Source organism: Epinephelus moara, chromosome 21, assembly GCF_006386435.1.
Source record: "Epinephelus moara isolate mb chromosome 21, YSFRI_EMoa_1.0, whole genome shotgun sequence".
NCBI classification, from domain to species: Eukaryota; Metazoa; Chordata; class Actinopteri; order Perciformes; family Serranidae; genus Epinephelus; species Epinephelus moara.
In genome coordinates, this window is record NC_065526.1 from 10,390,292 (window position 1) to 10,411,608 (window position 21,317).

A 21,317-nucleotide genomic window follows, 5' to 3' on the forward strand; every position below is an offset into this window, starting at 1 on the left:
GCACTGCCACATGATGCCCTCGCCGTCGCAGTGTTTCTCCGATTACTCCTTCCATATCTCCTTCGATATCTCCCTTCAACCGAACCGCAGCCGTCTTCCTTCTTCCTTTCCCTCTATCTCACTCCTTTCTTTCTGCCCGCTTTCTCTTTTTCTTTATCTCTGCATCTCTCTCTGTTTCTCCCTGCCCTCCATACTGGCTCCACATATTACTGGATGGTTATCTCAGTTCAAGTGTGTGACGGAAAAGGACAGCCAGTTCTATCTATTTCTTTGCCCTCCTAACCCCCAGTCGTTATAAAATGCAACCAGGCGAGTCACACTGAGATGCCATCAGAGACACTGTGCACATATTTGTCATTGACTTTATTGATTCTTTTATTTCTCTCTATTTTTGTGCTTAGTTTTGTGATTCTTTCGCCCTCACACTCCCAACAACGTGCACACACACACACACGCACAGATGCTCTGTGCTAATGACAATCCTTACTGTCTTAATTAGAGTGAAGGACTGCAGCGGGAGGTAATTGAGTGACATGATTTCGTTCACTCAGCACTATTTCCTGGTCTGCTTGAAAAACAAAGATGCTTTACCTCACCCCTCGTAACCTATTAGCTATAGCTTATGCTGCTAAATGTCAGCCGCGCACAATCCCAGTGCGACCTGGACACGGTTCTTCTCCGTCAGTGCACTTGTGTCTCCAGCCAGCCGAAGTGATGATAGGCTAACTTCTAACTTTCATATGTGGAGTGTAGAAATGTCAAAGCTATAGTGGATAGACTTTCAATGTAGAGCTATTCTCCTTATGGGAAAAGGTTAAATTACATTGCCCCCTTTTTTTCTCCACACTAGCTCTCCAACATAAACACAGAGTTTAGCACTCATTCTCTTATACTCCATTTTGGAGGCAGGGGAGGGTTTTTTTGGCGCAGTTGTGCTGTAAAGTGATACTCCTCGGGCCCTCATGGTTCACATCAGCCACTCTGCACTTTTAATTTGGGGCATTGATCGAGGAATTCTTTTAGTCGTGTCATTAAAGTGATCAAATTTCAGCTTTTAATGTTTTTATTGGAATGAAAGGGGAGCGGGGAGGAGCAGGGGTTGCAAAGAGAATAAATGACAGTGGGTGGGTGTGGCTGAGTGATTGGGAAGCCAGCCAAAGTCTTGTTCCACAGCCAGTGAACCATTGGGGAGTAGTCTCCCTCTCCCTGAATGCTGTTTTGTAAGGTGAGGAGCCTGATAAGAGTTGTAATTACCTCATTTTACTGCAGCAAATTGCCAGGTTTCTTAAAAGCAGACAGGCTGGCTGAGGTAATATCAGCAGTAATGAGTATTGTGATGGTTGTGGGAGGCTAGCGCTGCTTCCATCTGGATTATTGCTTGGTCACTGCTGCTGGTCTGCTGTTACAGCAAACTTTAGCAGATCCCGGGCTCATTACTGTGAGGTATAAATGGTTTAATATTGAGTTTCTCAGCATTACGTGTTTTGCAGCCCAATAAGCATGTATGTAAGCATTAACCTTGCACAGTAATAGAATACATACGCATATGTGAAATACACTTTTTTTCCTGATGTTGACATTATTCCATTGAAGAGGACATTTTATTGTATCTAAAAGAGATATGTGCTGTGCTCTGTCAAAATTAGTTGGTTGCTGTAACGGCTCATTTCTAGATAAACGGGATTTTTTTGGTCATTTTGGGGTTTTGTTTGATTTTAAATAAAGGTTCGGCTCTCAGAATAAGAAGCTCTTGTTGCCAAACTTTAATGATAAATACAATTTTGAAGCTTGTAAAGGCAAGATGACGACCTAGCAGTAAACACAAGTGCACTCTGGTTCTACTCAGTGCCCTTCTCTCTGTGCCTCCCTAAAACTTCTGAGGTGTATCAAGGCAGGGTCTGGGATGCGAGTTTGCATTTCCTAGGATAGCAAAGGTATCACCGGCCCTACTCTGCCTTAAGGCCTTTGCACACTGAGTCCGACACTTTTGTTCGCCATTAAAATTTTTGGAACTGGTTTGATTTTATGCATTTTTCGCATCCGTCAGAGCATTCAGAGATGTTTGACCAAGAATCGGTAAAGAAAATGTGGCGGTGGGACACGGCCGCGACGAGACATGTGGAACAGGGCGCACAAAATCATTCCATAACACAGGTAGCTAACGTTCAACCGGTCAGCCATATAGGTAACTCCAGTGAGGAGAGGCAAAGGAGGTAATGTGTCTTTTAATTTTGTCACGTATTGCGAATTTTCACAACGAATAGTCCAATAAAGGCATCGGAATTGGTGTGTAAGGTTTCTGTGCTTAACAATTTTGTTTTTTCGGATAACGGATTAAAAAACGGACTCAGTGTGCAAAGGCTTTTACTCTGGTTCTGATTGGCTCACCCTGACGTTCTTACCCTCATCCTGACCAGTCTTTCTCGTCTTTCCTGAACCTGACCAATCCAACCAAAGAAGGCAACAGGTACTAGCCAGTCAGAAGGAGAGTAGGGTGCATCGTGCCTTTGCTATCCTAGGAAATGCAAATTTGCATCCAGGACAGTTGGTTTTCATCTGATTTCAAATAAACAAAGTCTTGGCTTTCAGAGTATTATTATGAAAACATTTTGAAACCCACAGGGTCGCCACTGGCAACCCACTTGGGCTGGCTCTAGGCAGCTTGGCATCGCGCATCAAAATATGAAAATTTAACATTAAACTTCTGTCACTATGGACATGCTACACATCGTAAGCTTGGTTAGGTTCTCTCCACTGTTCAGTTCATTGTATGCAAATCATTAACACCAAAGTTTAGATTTACCGACATGATAAACAAGAGAGAAAGAGTGGTTAAATCCCTACCTTTAAAACGATCATAAGTACAAATACGTTTCCAATTCTTGATTATTTATATTCCTTTATTCCCTATCAAAGGAAATCAAGAGAGTTTTTAATAAAGATTGAATCCTAGTTTGCTAACTTTGTTCGTCAAACGAGCCGCAGTTCTACCGAAATAAACAATTTTCTCATCTTCCTTTTTTTCGTTACCTTACTGTCTCCGAAAAGAAACTGACCCCAACTGACGCCATATATTTTGCACTCTAGGACAGCCTCAGTACAACCCTCCCAGTTTAGAAAGCCAGTGGGCTTTGTCATGTATCTTTGTGGCCACCGTACTGCAAACTTTAAAGGCCTTTTTCTCAAAGTCATAGCTCAGTGCCAGTCATTATGTAATGTAATGTATTTTGCTTAATATTTTGAGTACAACGACAATACTAGTATCGTTAGAAAGCTAAGAATCTCCACAACAGTGCATACAATTCAAAATGTTTCAGGGTCAATGTGGCTTAAAATGATAGAGCAGAACACACTAATAGAAATTTAAGGTTAATATTTCCAAAATGAGCACTGAGGTTGCAAAAATCAGTCCAGGAGCTGCATGTCAGTGTGTACAATAACTCATGATTGTGAACATATGCCATGTTGTGCATTTTCTTTTTCAAAAGGACTGTGATAAACGTTATCTTCGCCGTCGGGGATGTGGGGGGACGGCAACAGAAAATGCTAGCTGTTGATTGGTCCCTGTGAGAATCCATTACATGACGGTCTACTAAAGTAACTGCAGAATTCCCAAAGCGGTGTCATCACTGCCAGACTCACTCCAAAAAACCCACATGAGGTGGGGGGAGGATCATATTTCTGCTGTGTGCGTCAGGAGCAGAAAGAAAAAAAAACAAACATCCGAGACATTTGAAATGGCATATCCTTTGTCAGAATGCTGAACACTGTGTTTCACCAGATTATGTTGATATAATTTAACCTTTTCATGGAAATGTTAATATCCACACTGTTTGGCCTGAAACTGATACAGATGTTATGAAATATTTTGAAGCTTTGCTCAGTTTACATTCATCTACGTCTAGCATAAACTCCATAGCCCCTCCATTATGTGGTTTAGCTATTACCCACGTTTGCTCTTTACTGCCTTCTTATTAGGTGTGGAAGAGGACGAGGATTCATTGGAAGTCTTTTGCACTAGAAGAAATTAGGTTGTTTGTTTCAATTGACCCATAGAATGGGACTAATTCTTGGTTAGCCTCTTCCTATTTGTCTCTGGTAATGGTTCGAATATAAAAGAGCATTGGTCTCCTCTCTTTTACATCCAGTCAGCTAGAAAATTACTCGCCATTTGCAAGCATTAGAAGAACAGATAGGAAGTACATATTTCTGCAGCTGAGTGTGCTTTATGTATGTGCGTGTTAAGGCCTTTGATAGGAAGGTTTTTGGTAATAAGCACAGGTCAACAGGTCACAACAGAGTATAAAGCCTGGAGATCCTCAGCTGTGTCGTGCCTCCCAGACCGATGCTTTTAAGGTGTATATGGTGTGTGTGTGCTTTTTGGGTGTGTCCCTTCTTCTTCTTATCCTACACAGAGCTCACGCAGGACGAGAAATCAAACCCCCCCGTAGCCTGTCATTAACAGGAGGCAGAGAGAAAGAAAGATAAGGGGAAGGAATGGAAGCGAGAAGGCAAAAAAAAAAGAGACGGGGGAAGTGGAGAAGATGAAAGACAGTGGTAAATGGAGAGTGAAGAAATGCGGGGAGAAGAGGAGGAGAAAGGATGCACTGGGATTAAGGGGTAGAGGGGAGAGAGGGTGAGGGAGAAGAGGGAGAAGAGGGACGGATGCGTGGGAGAGGAAAGAGGGAGGAGAAGAAGGTGGAGGTAAAGGGAGAGCAGAGAGGGGTGGGCGGTGGGGTTATGATGAATTAAAGATGACACTCTCCGGCAGCCTGGTTTCTAAAGATCACTCTGTCTGCTAATGTAATGTTAATGAATGCAAATGATGTGCCTAACCTCTCTCCCCCTGACCAGGAGAGGGAAAGGAAGAGAGAGAAGGAGGGCAAAAGAAAAAGGGAGAGGTGTGAAGTGTGGAGGGGGGGTTGGTATAAATGTGCTGTATCTGTCTCAGGCCTGTAGCTGGATGAGTAACTGACCACGAAGATATGATTAGATGTGTGAGTCTGTTGTCACCAGCCTCTGGCTGTGCATTGACTGTGTACCTGTCTGTGTTTGCCAACCCCGCTTCGGGCGGAGGGTTGTTGTGTTTTCCTGCTTCCCTTCCACAGCAACTCTATTACAAACCGGTAATAGTGAGGAAAGAGAGTGTGGCTGCCCACCGCGCGCCGCAAGGTTGAATCTTAAGTTTTATGCGACGTGGCAGCCCAGATGTGTAAGGCCAAGAGAATGTCACCTTGCTGTGATGATGGGATAATTTCATCAGGTCCTGAAGATACCGCATGTATATTCATTCTCCTATCTTGTGAGGCATTCTTCCTAACATCTGCTGCTGATCTCACTTTGGCTTCTGTAAGTCCCCACCTCTCATCTCTCTTGGCTCTCCCTCTTGTCCCCGACACTGACCTGGTCTTTTTCATGCCAGAAAATTTTATTTTCACTCCACCAGCGTGAGTGTCTGCGAGCCCAGAACGCTGTTAATACATTTGTGTGTGTGTGATATGTGATTTGTGAGCCTGTTCATTTATTCTGTCTGTGGCTCACCGATGCGGGACTTGTGTGTCCCATCACTCCCCGCTAATGTCTCAGAGGATGGCAGATTATTTTCTGTTCAATTTTCAAATCAGCCACATTGTCATTGCTGTCTTCGGGGAGACATAGAAGTAACATATTTCTTTTGATGTATTTCTGTTGACTGTTCTGTATCTTCTATTTAAAGCGAAAGCCCTTCAGAATGAGTGACACAGCTTTAGTGTGGCGCAGATTAGAAAAGTCTCACATCTGTGTTCGCAAGGATTGTCTTCCCTGTCGAACACGGTGACTCAATCAAAGATATCACCTCTTTCATATTTCTTGTAGCCCGGAGCGGTGCTGTGCCGTAAACCCAGTCACAGTTTTCAAATCAGCTCAGTGCTCTCGACCATGTTGGACTTGAGCTGGTCCTACCTTCCAGTCCAATAAACAGTCTTTTTTGTGTGTGCTTTCCCAGGGCGCCATCAGTGAATGGTGTCTGTTTGTGTGACAAACTTCCACACGATTTGTTCAGAAAACACTTCACTCCGTCAAAAATGTTCCCTTTTTATTCATAAATCCCCCGAGTGGACGGCTGATTAGTTTGGGAGACGCAGCAGCCTTTACTCCTGTTTGTTTGTCACTTTGTTTTCAGCCCCGTATTAAGATGCCAGGCTCAGCGGGCTGCCATGGGGCTTCATCATTGTTAAGTGCTCATTTCAATCCCGCTGATTTCTCCTCTTTGGTTTTTCATCTCTGTCTTTCCCTCTGTCTGTCTATTCCCTTCGATATCTCCCACTCTTTGTCCTCCCATCTTGATTCCATTTCAGAGAAAAGATAAACCCCTCTTAAATATTGTCGTTCAAGGCCCTCGGATCTTATTTCAGTTTGTTGCCACAATAACAAAGAGAAGGCCCTCTCAGCCCAGCATCCAGCATCTGGACATGATTGTCTCATTGAATTACAAAGTGTACCAGCATCCTTGAACAGAAGGACATAGTGAGGGGGGTGAGGTTAAAGGATAGATGAATGGAAAAGATTTGTGATGGGGTGGGAAGGGGAATCCATGGAGAATTGTCTGCCATATATTGACTAAGGAGCCGGGAGCTTCAGAGAGGCGCTGCAGCACATGTTCTATCGACCAGCAGCCATACAATCATACAGATGTGGCCGCAAAGGGGGGAATTACACAGACATGTTGCAAACTGTAGAATTAAAGTCGTACATAAAGGCTCAAAGAGGGTGTAGAGATTGTCCGATCCATTCCTGCCGCTCTTTCTTCTCTGAATTCTCTTACTATAGATGCTCTTTTGCCCAAGTGCGAGCAATATGCAATCACGCGTGTCTTTGTGATGTATCATGCGACTGCTTGCTGACGTGTAATTGTGTGAAGAGGGCTGCCTTATCGATCTGTAGCGCAAGGCCCCATCAATGTTTAATGCAGTCTCTCTCGCTCTTTCATTTCTCTCCCTCCCTCTCTCTATCCCTCTCGCTGTATCTGTGGAAACAGCCTACCATTTGGTATTGATCTACCACTTGCTGCTAATGAGAAGGAGCTGTGCTTTCTGGCATTGGAAGCTGTAGGCCCTCGGTTGAGCCTCGGTTTTGGCTCGGCTTGCAACTTCTGGGTTTTGACGAGTGCGCTGGCAGTGTATCAGCTTGAGTGAGCCTTACATAGTGAGCCAACCCGTATCCGTTGTATGTTTTAGAGTAACTAATATTCTGTGATGTAGTCACAATACACTCCCCGGCCTCGCAGCTCTTTGAATCCATTCACGGCAAGCTACCCTGACACCTACAAGCTATTGTTTTCCACTAGATTTATGACGTAGTCTACATTAAGCTCTCTATGTTAATAATTTTTCCCACAGATTGAACTGCTAGTGAACCTGGCTGTGTTTAATTTATTGGAGCTCGCAGGTGGAGCTGACATAGCAGAATATGAATGCGGGAGAAAACACTCTGGGCTACCCTCCAAACATGAGGGACTCCAGCGCTGTTGTCTTCCAAATGACGTGGTAAAAACTGAGAGAGAAAGAGAGCAAGGTGGTGTGCGGTCAGATGTAAATGCGATCAGATTCAGGGAGCCATGGAGAGGGAGGACTAATTGTTTTTACGAGGGTTTTATGGTGTAAGCTGAGGAGTAACCCAGCGTTAAACTACTGGAACCCACATACAGCAAGGAGGGATGAATCAGAGGGAATAAGTGTCTCAGCTGCATTAAATGCAAATTTACAGTTACAGCAATACTTGTATAAAAATAAATATTTGATCCCAAAATGTGGACATATTAATTTATATCTTTACTTAAAACATGTTCCTATATAAAATGGACCAGCGGCCATTTTGGCAAAGGGCTACTCCACCCACTAGACGACCATTTGTGAATCAGTTTGTCATGCCATGTGACACCCTGAATGTTTCTCCCATGCCTCCACAAAATTGATGAACATATTGTTTTATAGATTGATTGGATTACCTTTTACAACAGCAAAACTGTATCCAAACAACTGTTTACAAACTCTTACACAACTTGTGCAGTATGATTCAAGTCTCATTTATCCAGTCGTATGCTCAGTACTTCCCAGACACATGCATCTTTGCTAAAAGGTTACTGTGTACCCTCCTGAGACCCAAAATTTTGTTTGGTATGCATTTGTAATTTCACCTTACTATTTGGGATCAGTAGGACCAAATAAGTAAAAGCATTGTCAACGATAATAAAGTCCCAATGTCCTCAAACGAGATGATAATAAAGTCCCAATGTTGTCAGATGAGCACTTCCTACTTAACAGTGTCTTAGCTTGCTACTGTTGCTAAAATTGGTCGAATCTGTCTCCATATCAAACTACAAACATTCTTAATCATAAATAAACCAGTTTCAACCATAAAATCTGATCAGGTTTTGAACCTTGTCCACTTTTGTGTCAGGATCGGCTGCAGACTGACTTGGCAGAGATGGCTGCCATCTTGTTTTTACATTGATTAATGTAATTGGCTCTTACTACCACTAGATGGCACAAGAAATGTCCATGAACGAGGACAAGTGTAAGTTAAGAAGATTGAAGTTTAAAGTCAAGTAAACCCAAATTGTGATACCCTAATGTGAGGACACAGGATCTCAGGAGGTTAAAACTGAGCTGGAAGTGAAACTTATCAATGCTCTCTTTAAAGCCAGACTCTTTTTTTTGTGTGAAAATGCAAGTATTTGAAAAGTACTGAACTTACGACTGGATAAATGAGACTTCAATTGTACTGCAAGACCAAATATGGAGTTTGGACTGGTACCCAAAGGTGCCAGTTCACCTTCAGGGCACTGCCAAGGTGCCCCTGAGCAAGGCACCAAACCCCCAACTGCTCGGGGCACTTGTCCTAGGCAGCCCCCTCACTCTGACTTTAAATGGAGTCATGTTTGTGCATGTGTGTGTGTTTGGGCCTGTGTGTATATGACAACAGAGTGAAAGAAATGGATTTCCCTTTGGTGATTGATAAAGCAAATCTTCCTCTTCGTAAGCGGATGTTTTGATATAGATTTGCTGTTGTTTAATAAAGTTCCCAATCAATCAGTAAATCAACATGTTCACTCCTTTCAGTGGAGGCATGCGAGAAAACCATGTTATCGAATTCACGGCATCACTAATGATTTACAAATGGTTATTGTTTGGATGAAGTATATCCTTTAAAAAATACATTTTATTCAAATATATATATATATATATATGAATAAAATGTATTTTTGCAATAGCAAAAGAAACCTTTTGCTTTGCGAGCTTAGATCATAGGATGATTTATAATTTCAGCAATAAACCAATATGTGCCTCTTGTAATTTTGAAAGAGCAGGCTTTTCTAATTAATGTCGGTTGCTCGTTTTAAAATGAAACTCTCGAAATCCACTTATGATTAAATGGATGAATGGTCCACATAACAGCTCATTTAAAACACACACACACACACACACACACACACACACACACATACACCTACACAAGGGACATTTTTCCAAATCCCCAGTGCCAGTGGACAGGTGTGTGAGCTATGGCATGACGGGCTGTGTGAGCCCCACCCCGTTGCTAATAACCAATTAGCATAGTCCATTTACTCATCTGCTACTCAGATATTCTGCTAATGGCAGACATTAGGTCACATGACACGGCTCATCCACTCCTCCCATGGGCCTTTGACCCTTTTTTTTTGTCTCTTACCCTCGCCATCTTGCGCCTCCTTACCCCCCCTCCCTTCCTTTTAAAAGGAAATGGAAAATGGCCTACCAAGTGCCTGTGTGATTTGACTAAAGCTTCTGTGATTTCCCCTGAGAAAGCGTTGGCAGTCCCCACAACGCTGGCTGGCGCTGAGGGCTGTTTCATGCTCCTATCTCCCCAGCTGACAGCAAGTTGTACAGGCAGGCAAGCAGGCTGGAGCTGGCTGGCTGGCTGTGGAAACTAGACAAGACAAGGCTGATCTTAGGGAAATTGAAATACTCTGATGGAAGCCGGGTGTGAACAAGGCTGTCACTGTAGGTGTACACAGAAAATTGCTCTCTGAGTTGGCTGGTGAATGTAAGTGTGTGTGTGCGTGTGTGCAGCATGTGTGTTCATGTGTGTGGCTTAATGCGTATCTCTGTGAGTGCTTGTGTGTGCGGCTGAATTACCTAGGCTAATTGGTTTCATGTCTGAGGACAGTTTCTCCCAGTAAGGGGAGATTGAGAATGAAAGGCCTCTTTCCTTCCTACCGGGGGCTTGTCACTCATCCTCTGTGTACTTGTTTTTTTTTTTTTTTTAACCAAGACCACTTGAACTGCAGATGACGGGCTTCGAGTGCTCCATCATTTGGAATGATTTCTAAATCACTGCAAGTTCAGTGAGATTCCAAATAAGCAACAGCTGCGGGTGTGCACTTCCTGTGGAGGAGTAGGTGAAGGGAGGGTGCTGAGGGCTGGAACCTGCTCCTGCACGAGGACAAGCGTCTGCTGGTTATGTCCCTGCATTTAGTCAGAGCAAGATTTCTCCCTTATCGACAACACGTGTGGGTGTCGCTAGCCAACCGTTTGCTGTGATAGTGGAAGATGTCCAAGCCAAAGACACAGCTACTGCAGTTCCTCTGAAAATCCCCACATGCCCTGCTTATCTACTACAGATCACCACCCAGACATACCATTCACTCCCTCTGCAGCCAATTTTTTATCTGTTTGGCCACAACAAACACAATGGAGGGCATGTTGTGGCAGGGGACATCAAAAAAAGTGAAATATGCCCTGGTTCACCCGCAACAAGATGGAAGGTTTAGTCTGGAGAATAAACTGTCTGTTACTGGGGAAATTATGAATCTATCATTACACTGCTAAGGCCAACATGTCACCCAGCTCATCACTCTATAAATCTGTGTGTGTGTGTGTGAGAGATAGAGAAGCAGGAGAGACCAGTGGTTCCTGATAACTGCCATACACTCTTAGAAGTAAGGGTTTCAGTGTGTTCTTCCTGTTCCTCCTGAAGACCTGACATTCTACCCAGAACCACTTGCTTCTTAGGAACGCATTTCTTGAAGAAAAGGTTCTTAGTAAAGGCCAAAACACACTAGTGGCGACCGCAACACCAAAAAATACACCCCAGATATGTTCAATGTGCAACCCTACACCAGTGGTGGCTAAACACGCGGCACTTAACACCACTCTTCTATTTCCAGCGTTGCCGCCCCCCAAAATGAAGTGCTTGTACATACCAGCTCCTGTAGCAGTTTTTTTCCCTCATCACCATTGATCTATAGACAACTCTGTAGCTGTTGCTGTGTCTCGTGTGTGACGAAGAATAGATGAGGAGAGACTCATTGTCGAGGTCGAGAAATATCCCGAGCTAAACGGCCCACAATCCCATTATTATAAAGATACATTCAAATGTGGAAGAAGTACAGATATTTCAGTAAGAGTAGTATTAACTTTATGTTGTCATCTGTTGATGAGCTACAGCGCTCTTTTAGCCTAAGGCTAAATGTTCCATTGAGAACCATTTTCATCCAAAGACGTCTTTTTGGAAGTCAGAGTTCCTCTTCTTAAATGTAGATGTATCTCAGATCCCCTTAATCAGTCAATTTTACTTGTGTTCTGCCATCACACAATATCACACAGGCTACCAAAATTATTATTATAATGATTTGACAGGTACTTGGCATTTTGTATTTGGTTCTCATTTGGAACCAAATTTTGGTTCCTAACCCTACTGCACCAGTGAAATAGTAAATCTGCACCCCCAAAAACATATTTGTTAAACTTGAGTTTTGTGGATTATGCTGGACCACATCAGCCCTTTCGGAGGCTCATGACACCCAAGGCTACTGGACATAGTCCCTCATCCCCTACGATAAGAACTAAAACCATGATTGATGGGAGAGAGATCTATGGGTAATGTAGTCAATTACTATTCTTAGAGCCGTCCTGGTGAATTTGCGTTTCCTAGGATAGCAACGACATGACCCACCTTACTCTCCCTAAGACTGGCTAGCACTCATTGCCTTCGTTAGTTGGATTGGTTAGGTCTAGGCAAGAGGTGCGCGATTGGCTAGGGTAAGAATGTCAGGGTAAGCCAGAGTAAGGCACAGTAGGGTGGGCTATGTGCAAATTTGCACCCCCTTTGGTGAATTGTAGACGACCATAGAGCCACCTGAACTGATTCTTATTAGCTCCCTACAAGGTGAAAAGCTTCTGAATAGAACACCAGAGAAAGGTTCTGGGTAGGTATAACCCCTTATGTTTAGGCTCTAGATAGAACCACTTGAAAGTGTTCTCGTGGAATCTTTCTAAAAGTTTCTCAGAGGAACTAAAAAGGTTCTCCTCTGAGGACAAGCCAAAGAATGCTGTATCTTTCTGGTTAGCACCTTTATTTCTAAGAGTGCACTCTCTTCTTTCCCAGAGCTATATCATGGTTCCAGATTTCCGTGCGCCAACAAGGAAGATATTAATCAAAACAGGTCTGACAAACTTCTTGGGTGAGCTGCCAGACTTATTTGTCTATGATGTGTCACTGAGGATTAGCAAGAGGTAATCGTTGTCTTATATTTCATAGATATGGGACCAGATAAGACACCTTGTGTAATACAAGTCCAAAGTGAGATAGATGAATTTAGATCTCCCTTGAACTGTTCCCATATGGCAGATTTTCCTCTCTGTGGTTCTAACTTTTTATTGTCTCATTTTTGTTTGCAACCAGTGCACCATAGTTGTCTAAGGTGCATCTTGAGATTTTGTGCAAATACTCAGAAAATCACAGAGAAACACAAGACAATCTTTGCCCTTCTCATTAAAGCTTTCACAGAGACTGCATGCTTTGGGAATTTATGTATTTTCATAACCGTGGGGTTGAGAAGAACTGACAAAGAGTACTGCCAAACTAGTTTTCAGGGAATGTCACTCCCCGCTCGTAGTAAACAAACTGCAATGGCCTCGCCATGGAGGGCTCCCTCCATATTTGTGAAGCGGCTTTCTTTAGGTAAACAATGTGACAAAGTTCAGCACTCGCATACGGCCACATGAAAACCCATGCAGTGTCTCTCATGTACAAACAGACAAGTACAAAAATATCCACTCGTTTTTGCACAAATGACTGCATGCACGCGCCCGCTCACAAACAAAGGCAGGATGCACATACAGCGCTGTAGTTTCATGCTCTCACAGATAGAACACAATACAAAGCTCAGCATTTAACAGCGTGACGGAGGCTCTAAGACATTCCTTCCAGCAAAGTGCCAAAGCTTTGTTTCCGTGTCTCTTGTCTTAACAGAAGTCTAGCAGAGATGGATGAAACGCTGTGAAGGATTCATCTCCTCTCTGTTCATCGATGATAGTGTCAAGTGATCACTGGGGCTTGAATGCAGTTCAACTCTGTGGAATGATACTCAAAATAGCTTTTCTGAGGCTAACCGCTGTCTTTCTCTCCCTCTACCTCTTTTTCTTTCCCTGCTGCAGAGACCGTAATGGACACTCGGGTGGCCACAGCTGAACTGGGCTGGACAGCGTATCCTAATTCCGGGGTGAGTCGGTCATTGCCAACACAGGCTGAGCAAAAAGTTTCAGAAGTTTATGTTCAAACTCTCTCTTTTGGGAGGAAGATATGTAACATGAAACATAATGCATGTACAAATCTACAGCCAGACAGACAAATAGGCAGGAAGGCAGGCAGGATGGGAGTATAGACTTAAGTAGTGCCCAATGTAGCTCCTATTATGGGTATTATTTTCTCTCTGTCCCAGCTCATAATGACTTAATGACATAATGGGTCCACGTAAGCCCCAGAACACAGTACCTAAGTCCCTGTAAATGGAGGCTGGGGGGATACCATAGACATAATGATACTGTAATGATACATTTATGCAGGGAAGTGGAGGTATTAGGATGAAACGGGGGAGGAGGAGCTAAGAGGATGGAAACGCTCAGGGCTTTCTCAGATTTTAAGGGGAACTATTTTCAACTTTCAGGTAGTTTCATGCACATGAAAGGAGTGAAAATGGAAAGAAAGTGCCAAGTCATCAGAATGGGAACAGTGCTCCTTTCTTTCTTTCTTTTTTTTTTTTTGTTGAAAGAATCACAGTATCAGAAGTATGATTGCCCTATTACGCTAATGGACTTAAAGAGAATTTTAAGGTCTTGTTCTCTGTGCTGTAATTTAATAATTCAATGAAAAGCTCCGTAGACCAACACTGATAGCATGAATCTTGCAGGAGCCATCCAGGACAGACAATGACTGTTTCCTGCATTTTCTGGGTCTTTGGGTCTTTATGAGGCATTTTACACACGTGTAAAGGGAGCTTTTATTGCTCTTGAGCAGAGCTTTGGCTCTGTTTAAACACTGGAGAGTGTGGCAGTTCAGGTTTTTTTTTTAATCTCCCCAAAGGAGCACTAACTAAAACAACCTGGACCCTGCAATAACCTAGAGTATTCATTTGATGCTTCTACTTATACACCTGTGTGTGCATGTGCACATTCATCTTAATAGGATCTCACAGCTGAGACCTTACTTATGTCTACTGCTGCATTGCTCTTGTGAATAACTTTAATCCTAAAAAAGTTGGACCAGTGTATTCACCCAGTAATATAATGTATCTGTCATGCCACTATTTTACTTTAACAAATGACGTTTTCTGGAATCAGTGAGGGAGCATTTGCTGAAACTGTCACTATGTCTGGAAAGTAGTACATAAGACAGATACTTTGTGAAAACAATCATGTTCCTCAGCCTCCTCAGAGTGCTTCTAATGGCATTTGCAAGAATTCACAGCAACTAAATGAAAATAACCAACCTGAGCCGAGGAGTTTCTAACGCAGCTGTCAATCACGTCAATCACTGCTTGTGAACTGCAGTCAAACTAGGCAGCGCTGATCGAATATGAATCAAGATTCTGTTTCTGCATTCCTTCGTTCTCGCTTCAAATGTTTTCGGAAACATATTTTAGTGTACTGTTTAGCTGTAAAATGAAAACAGCTGAGCCAAGACCAAGCACTGCCTATCTGCTGCACCACTTTCTCATTTTACAGCTGAACGGTACACTAAAATATGTTCCTGAGAACATCTGAGGCGAGAAAGAGGCAATGCAGTAACAGATTTGATTGGCGCTGCCTAGTTAGACAGTTTGACCGCAGTTCATGAGCAGTGATTGACATGATTGACAGCTGCGTTAGAAGCTCCTCTGCTCTGATTGGTTGCTTTCCTTTAGCTGCAGTCTGATTCTAGTAAATGCCATTAGAAGCACTCTAAAGAGGAAGAGTAACATGATTTGTTTTCCAGACTATCTGTCTCATGTACTACTGTCAGTACTGTCACTACTGCACTACTGTTACCAACTGTAGCTTTAAATGCTTTCTTTTAAACTGTATTCAATTCATTTTTATTCAGAAAGCCCAATTATCACAAATCACAATTTGCCTCAGAGGTCTTTACAGCATTTTACATCCCCATGTCCTTGGACCCTCACAGTGGATAAGGAAAAACTCCCAAAAACAACCTTTACCGAGGAAAAAAATGGTAGAAACCTCAGGAAAAGCAACTGAGGAGGGATCCCTCTGCCAGGACGGACAGACGTGCAATAGCTACGATAACATTAATTTTCGTAATAATGTTGTAGCCTACTAATAATAGTATTTTGGTATGAGGTATGACCACGGCAGCAGTGTAACCACAAATACATTATTAAACTTTTAAGATAAGTAGCTTGTGAGCGGAGACTCTACTCACCAGAGGAAAACTTAAAATAAGCAGCTGATTACTTTGCAGATCAGTCAATGTGGGTAAAATAAATGGTTGGATATTTATACATTTTGATTTCGAATGTGTTAGTGAAGATGCAGAAGTTGTTACCTCACAGCTATTAATTGTGTAGACGCCTGTCAGTGGTCAGTTTGCCTCATTTCTTTACCCTATTTTAGAATAACAGCTTCAGTCTTTTCACCAAATGTGCAGAGTTTTTCTTTAGAGATGAGGCATGTTGGTCCTCCACCCGGTGCTGTTCACCCTGAACGCTGCGAAACACAAACAGTGTCTTTTTCATTTTAAAGGATCAGATGTGTCAACACTTAACACACTTGCATAATATGCAGTGGAATAATCATGAATTTTCAGCCTCACACTGTCACATCTTCCTCTCTGTGAGGAGGAAATATCCAGTAAGACCCACTGAGTAGAGACATCTACAGTGCTATTTCCATCCAAGCCTGCTCAGTTCAGCAAGCCTCCAGGCACACAGAGCCTCCTGTCTGTGTTGAGCATAGTTTTTTAAGCTACTCCTGGTGTAAAGGTTCAGGCAGGAAGAGACCTGCTGTAGGGTGAATACACTCATACCGCTCACTGGAGAATCTCACCACGCTACACGGCTGCCTTGACCTCGCTGGTAGTGCGTGAGTGATGCGGCGTGATTGTGTGGAAATGCACACACACACACACACACACACACACACACACGCCTTCGCACGTGCACATAAATAAACACTAAATTCAGCAGGTTTTTGATGGATTTCTGCTGTGTGAGAGCAAAAGATATAAATGTCAAACCTGGTCAATATCGCATCATTTTCAAATGTACAGCACTCATCTCTCTGGTGCTCAAGTTTGTTTGTGTACCATGCAGTTGATTTGGAAAGTGAGTGTTTAATAAATAATCATATATATTTGACTTGTGTATTCTACCTGAGTGTACCCGATCTCATATAATGGATGATAGTGTCAGCTACAGGTCATAGCTGAAGGTAAATCTGACAACCATGTATGCCTGTAGGGGGTGTGACCTGTGGTGTCAGTATAAAGATACAGAATGTACAGTGTACTTGTTTGACTACACACACTTAGTTTAACAGTAATGTATATTTGTTTGTATAGCCGGTGGCTAAGTGGTCAATTTGCTTCTCTCTGTGAACCTGATAACTGCCTCTCTAACACAACACAACAAGAGAAAACACACACACACATACACACACACACAGTGTCCCTGTGCTATTCGATACATCTCATTAATTTCCTTTAGTAACTTCTCCTTCAGGAGTTCATAAGAAGTGTGTACGTGTGTGTGAGTGTGTGTTTGTGTTGCGCTGACCTGAAGGGTTAATTTTGAAGGATTGCAGAAGCAGTGTCATTAGTTCCAGTGGTGTAAACACGAGGACATATCAGGGTTGGCCATGTGAATGTATAATAAAGCGCCGGTATGCGAATGCACACTCACGCTGTATGTTAGCATCTGCTCGAGAGGAGGAGAGCTCAGAAGGAAATCAGATTTGTACAGCAAACAACATTACAATATTCCTTCATAATGTGCATTCTCGCTGCAGCTTGTTTCATTTCAGTTGGATATATTCAATCTTTCCCTCTGTGGACTTTCCCCTCCAACGTCCTTTTTCTTTTTTCTGTTTCTGCCTCACTTCCATGCTTATGAGTCAGTCCTCTCTTTCTCTCGCACTCCCCGTCTTCCTCTCAGGCACACACTTACACTATGACAAATAAAATATGGAGTCTCAAAAAGGCAAATGCCCCGCGGCCTTGCCATGTGAGGAGCAGACATGTAACACAATGACACACACACACACACACACACACACACACACACCAACCCAGTCGCCAGAGTAAATATTGACATTGTACATGTCTGCAAAACATGGATATGCGATATTTGTACATTAATATGTAGCAAATATGTTGAAACTTTATGTTTCTTTACATTTCAGCAACACTTTTTTAAATGTACGGTTATGTTAAGGCACAAAAACCACATGGTTAGGGTTAGGGCCGTACACATGTCGCATCTTTAACCTCCTGGAAAACAAGAGGTCGAGTGCTGAGTGATTCTCATATGCCTTCTCTGTGCCATCGTTTAAGAGCATGGTGACAGGTTGCGTTTGAGGTTACTAAGCAACCTTAACAAGCGCCATATCATAGTCTGTTTACCTGAAATCCTGAGTGCAGAGCTGATCTTCTTCCAGGCGCTGTTTACGTGGAGGCCAACTGTCCATGGGACACATGTAAAGCTCTGGTAGCCCTGCACTTAATGAAAATTTCTCCTCCATTTTTACCACAGACTGATATTTACGGAAGAAGGAAAAGATATCTGCTGGCTGTGATTGGTTGGTGCTTGTCACATGATATGTGGTGCATACTAGTACGTTCCAAAAGTTGAACTCTGCTTATCTCAGGGCGCGGCTGTCGAAAAACAGTCGCTCGGGAAAGTGTGTACACCGCTCTGGTGTTGCTCTGGCGTTTGAGCGCGCCTGCCTTCCATCTACATTGACAGCATTGAATGAATTTGAGGGCTCCAAGAATGCGACATGTGTACAGTCCCTTAGGAGAAGATCATGTTTTTGCCTAAAACACCCAGTTTTGGTGCCAAAATCTCTCAAAACCACCAGTGTTTTTGTTGTTGGTCTCGAACAGTGGTCTGCAGTTTGGCAGCTGTCTGTCGTGCCGAGGTGTCACGGCATCCACCGTCCCCTCCACCTCTAGATGACAAAGTCAGCTCATATACAGTACATGTAATCACAGCTATGTCGCTGAAGAAACGTTGATATGACACATATGAAATGTACAAATGTAACATATCTGGAGTGTGCAGAAATGTTCAGTGCTTTTCGTCTGGTGACTGGGCTGCGCGCACACACACACACACACACACACACACACACACACACACACACACACACACACACACTGGCCTCACCAATGTAGATTTACATGTGATGTTTACATGTGATTATTTTCAGCTTTTAACAGTAACTTGGTCTTTGAAACGTGTTTTTCTTCATCAGGTTAAGTGATTATTTTTCATTTAATCAAGAATATTTTTATTTAATTTTAACAGCATTACACAATGCATATTCACAATAGGTAAACTTAAAGCATATATATGATTGGAACAAAGCATGGTGTCCAATCACAACCCTCCCCATTCCACTAACCCCAAATAACAGCCTGAATATCATCAATAGGATGCTTCTCCATCTCCTTAATAGTACATAAAAAGATGAGGCAGATGAGCTTTAAGTCAGGCTCAGTATTAAAAGAGAGGGGGAGAGATGCCTGTGTAAAAGGCCGGCTCAGAATGACAAGGTACTTTATCAGATTATACACTGACAGAGAGCACCGAGAACAAGAAACAAATCTTCAGTTTAACTGGCAGCTCTGGAAGTGTTAGTACAAATTGAATAGCATATCTTTTCATTAGTAAGGCAGGACATGATGTCCCTCTGCAGGTTAAGTGATTTTTAAAGAAAATCCATCAGCACATGTGCATGAAAAGGACCCTCAAAAAAGAACAGTCCCACAGTGAGGGAAAAAGATCTGTATTGAACCAAAATGACGAAAACCAGGGTCGGGCTTTAAGTAAAACTGAAAGCACTTAGGATGTTCTACCGTTACGTAATTTATATTAGAGTAAGTTTCAGAGCTTTTGTTGTGGACATAAATGTGTTGATTTCCTGCTTGATGTCAGCACACACACTGTGCAGAGAGCGAGATAAGGAAGGTGAGAAGTTGGGGTGTTTTATTGCAAACATTTAAGTAGGGAGCTTTACGAGTTAAGGAAAGGAAAGTGATGCAGAGAAAATGAACAGCAGAAGAGCGAGAGCTGTGTGTCCGTTAGGTGTTTTTTAAAGAGCAGAATGGTGCAAGAGATGCTAAGAACAAGTCTCATAAGAAATGCTTAGGGATGCTGTGAGGCTCGTAACGTTAACTAGCCTGTAGCACTGTGCTGTACCACGGGGAAATGCATAGGTATAAAAACCATAAACACACAGTCTTCTCAGGAAGAGTCAGTGTTTGGCCCATATATATTCTTCTTTATGTGTTTGTTGCAGCGAGCCTCTCTCCAACCTTTGCTATTAAAAGTAGTGAGGATGATGTATGGTGGTGATCAAAACAGTAAAACAGTAATATTTAAAAAATAAAAATGATCTTCGAATGATTCAGATAAAAGCTGAGTGAGAGAAAATAGTTCATTCGGTAGGGGGCAGACAGGATAAGAGGAGTGCGGAGAGAGGAAGAGATGAAGGAGGGATGAGGGGAGCTAGGAGGAGAAATATACAAGCGATGGTGGAGGAACCGAAAAGGGTTGCAGGATCAGGGAAGGGGGCAGGGATTAGGAGAAACTGGAGCGAGAGAGGGTAAGAGATCAACTGTGTGTGAACGCCCCCCTTTTCCAAAAAGCAGCCCTGTAGAACATTCAGCTGTGGCTGTGCGTGTGGAGGAGAGCTTGGGTCAACTCATGTGACTCTGGGAGGTCACAGACAGAGTTCAGACTTTAAGGTGAGAGTCTTGGAGGGGTGGGGTGTTGGGGGGGTTACGGGGTCAGCGGGGTGGCGGTGGCTGCGCTGACAGAGGCTGTGGGTGCTGTCAAGCGTGCAGAAACAGAGCAGGTTGGTGCGGTTGCACGGAGCCCGGGGAGGAGAGGGAAAAAGAGTGGGCCAAGTGAGCAGAAGGAGGGAGGGGTGTGGAGGATAAACGCCGGAGGACACAACGGACAGGAAAAGGCCCGGGGAGTGAGACGGAAGCGGAAAGATAAGGAAGAGATTTGGGAGAAATCCCCCTGTCCTTTGGTTGTAGCAGGTGCATAAGGACGGATGGAGACAGGAATGGATCTCACCCTGGCATATTTGTATTTACACTCCCTTGTTTTTCCACATGTGGGCTTGTGTGTGCGCAGGCATATTTTCAAGTGCCTGAGTGTGCTGTTGCATAACTGCACCTGCGTGTGTGATCGTGCACAAGAGCAGGTGCAGCTGGAGAGGTGTTTTTTTGGGGAGGGCGTGCCTGGACTGGGCTTAAGCAAAGCTCCTGTGGGTCTTAACTGGACAGGTGTCAGCATACACTCAGCGATTCCTAAAGAGCACAGATAGATCCATAACAGCCATCTCACCATCTGCTGACCAGACTCAATACACCTCAATTATTCATACCCTGACAGACAGACGGACAGGCAGTGGCTCGACGGGCATCAGGGAGCACAGGAGGGAAAAGTGAAGTGAGAAAAGTTAAAAATAAGAGCGTAAGATAGGCAGGAAGGAGAAAGAGCTTGATTGAATGTGGATAATAAGAGTCAGAGAGAGATGGCGAGGAAAAAAGGATGAGTGAGAAGGAGTGGGGGGAGAGGGAGAGGGGTGGAGGTGAACTCTGAACCTGCAGAGCCCGAGCTGAAATGGAATGAGAGGAGAAAAACGACAGTGAATCATGCTGGCTGAGCTTCAGCAGCCAGGTGAGAAGAGTGCCTCCATTACATGCACAACACACACACACACACACACACAAACTGATGGAAACTGCGCACATTACCCAGACATGAGCACATGCACAAATGC

General features: G+C 43.4%; 1 protein-coding gene across 2 annotated transcripts in view; it reads left to right on the forward strand.

Annotated features, from left to right (window-relative positions):
- Positions 1-21,317, forward strand: part of LOC126382449 (ephrin type-B receptor 1-B) — a 214,597-nt gene that overhangs the window by 52,523 nt on the left and 140,757 nt on the right. For both annotated transcript variants that reach the window (XM_050032321.1, XM_050032322.1), the window contains exon 2: positions 13,461-13,525. In XM_050032321.1, coding sequence (XP_049888278.1) covers positions 13,461-13,525 — 65 coding nt within the window. The remainder of the gene's footprint in view (positions 1-13,460; positions 13,526-21,317) is intronic.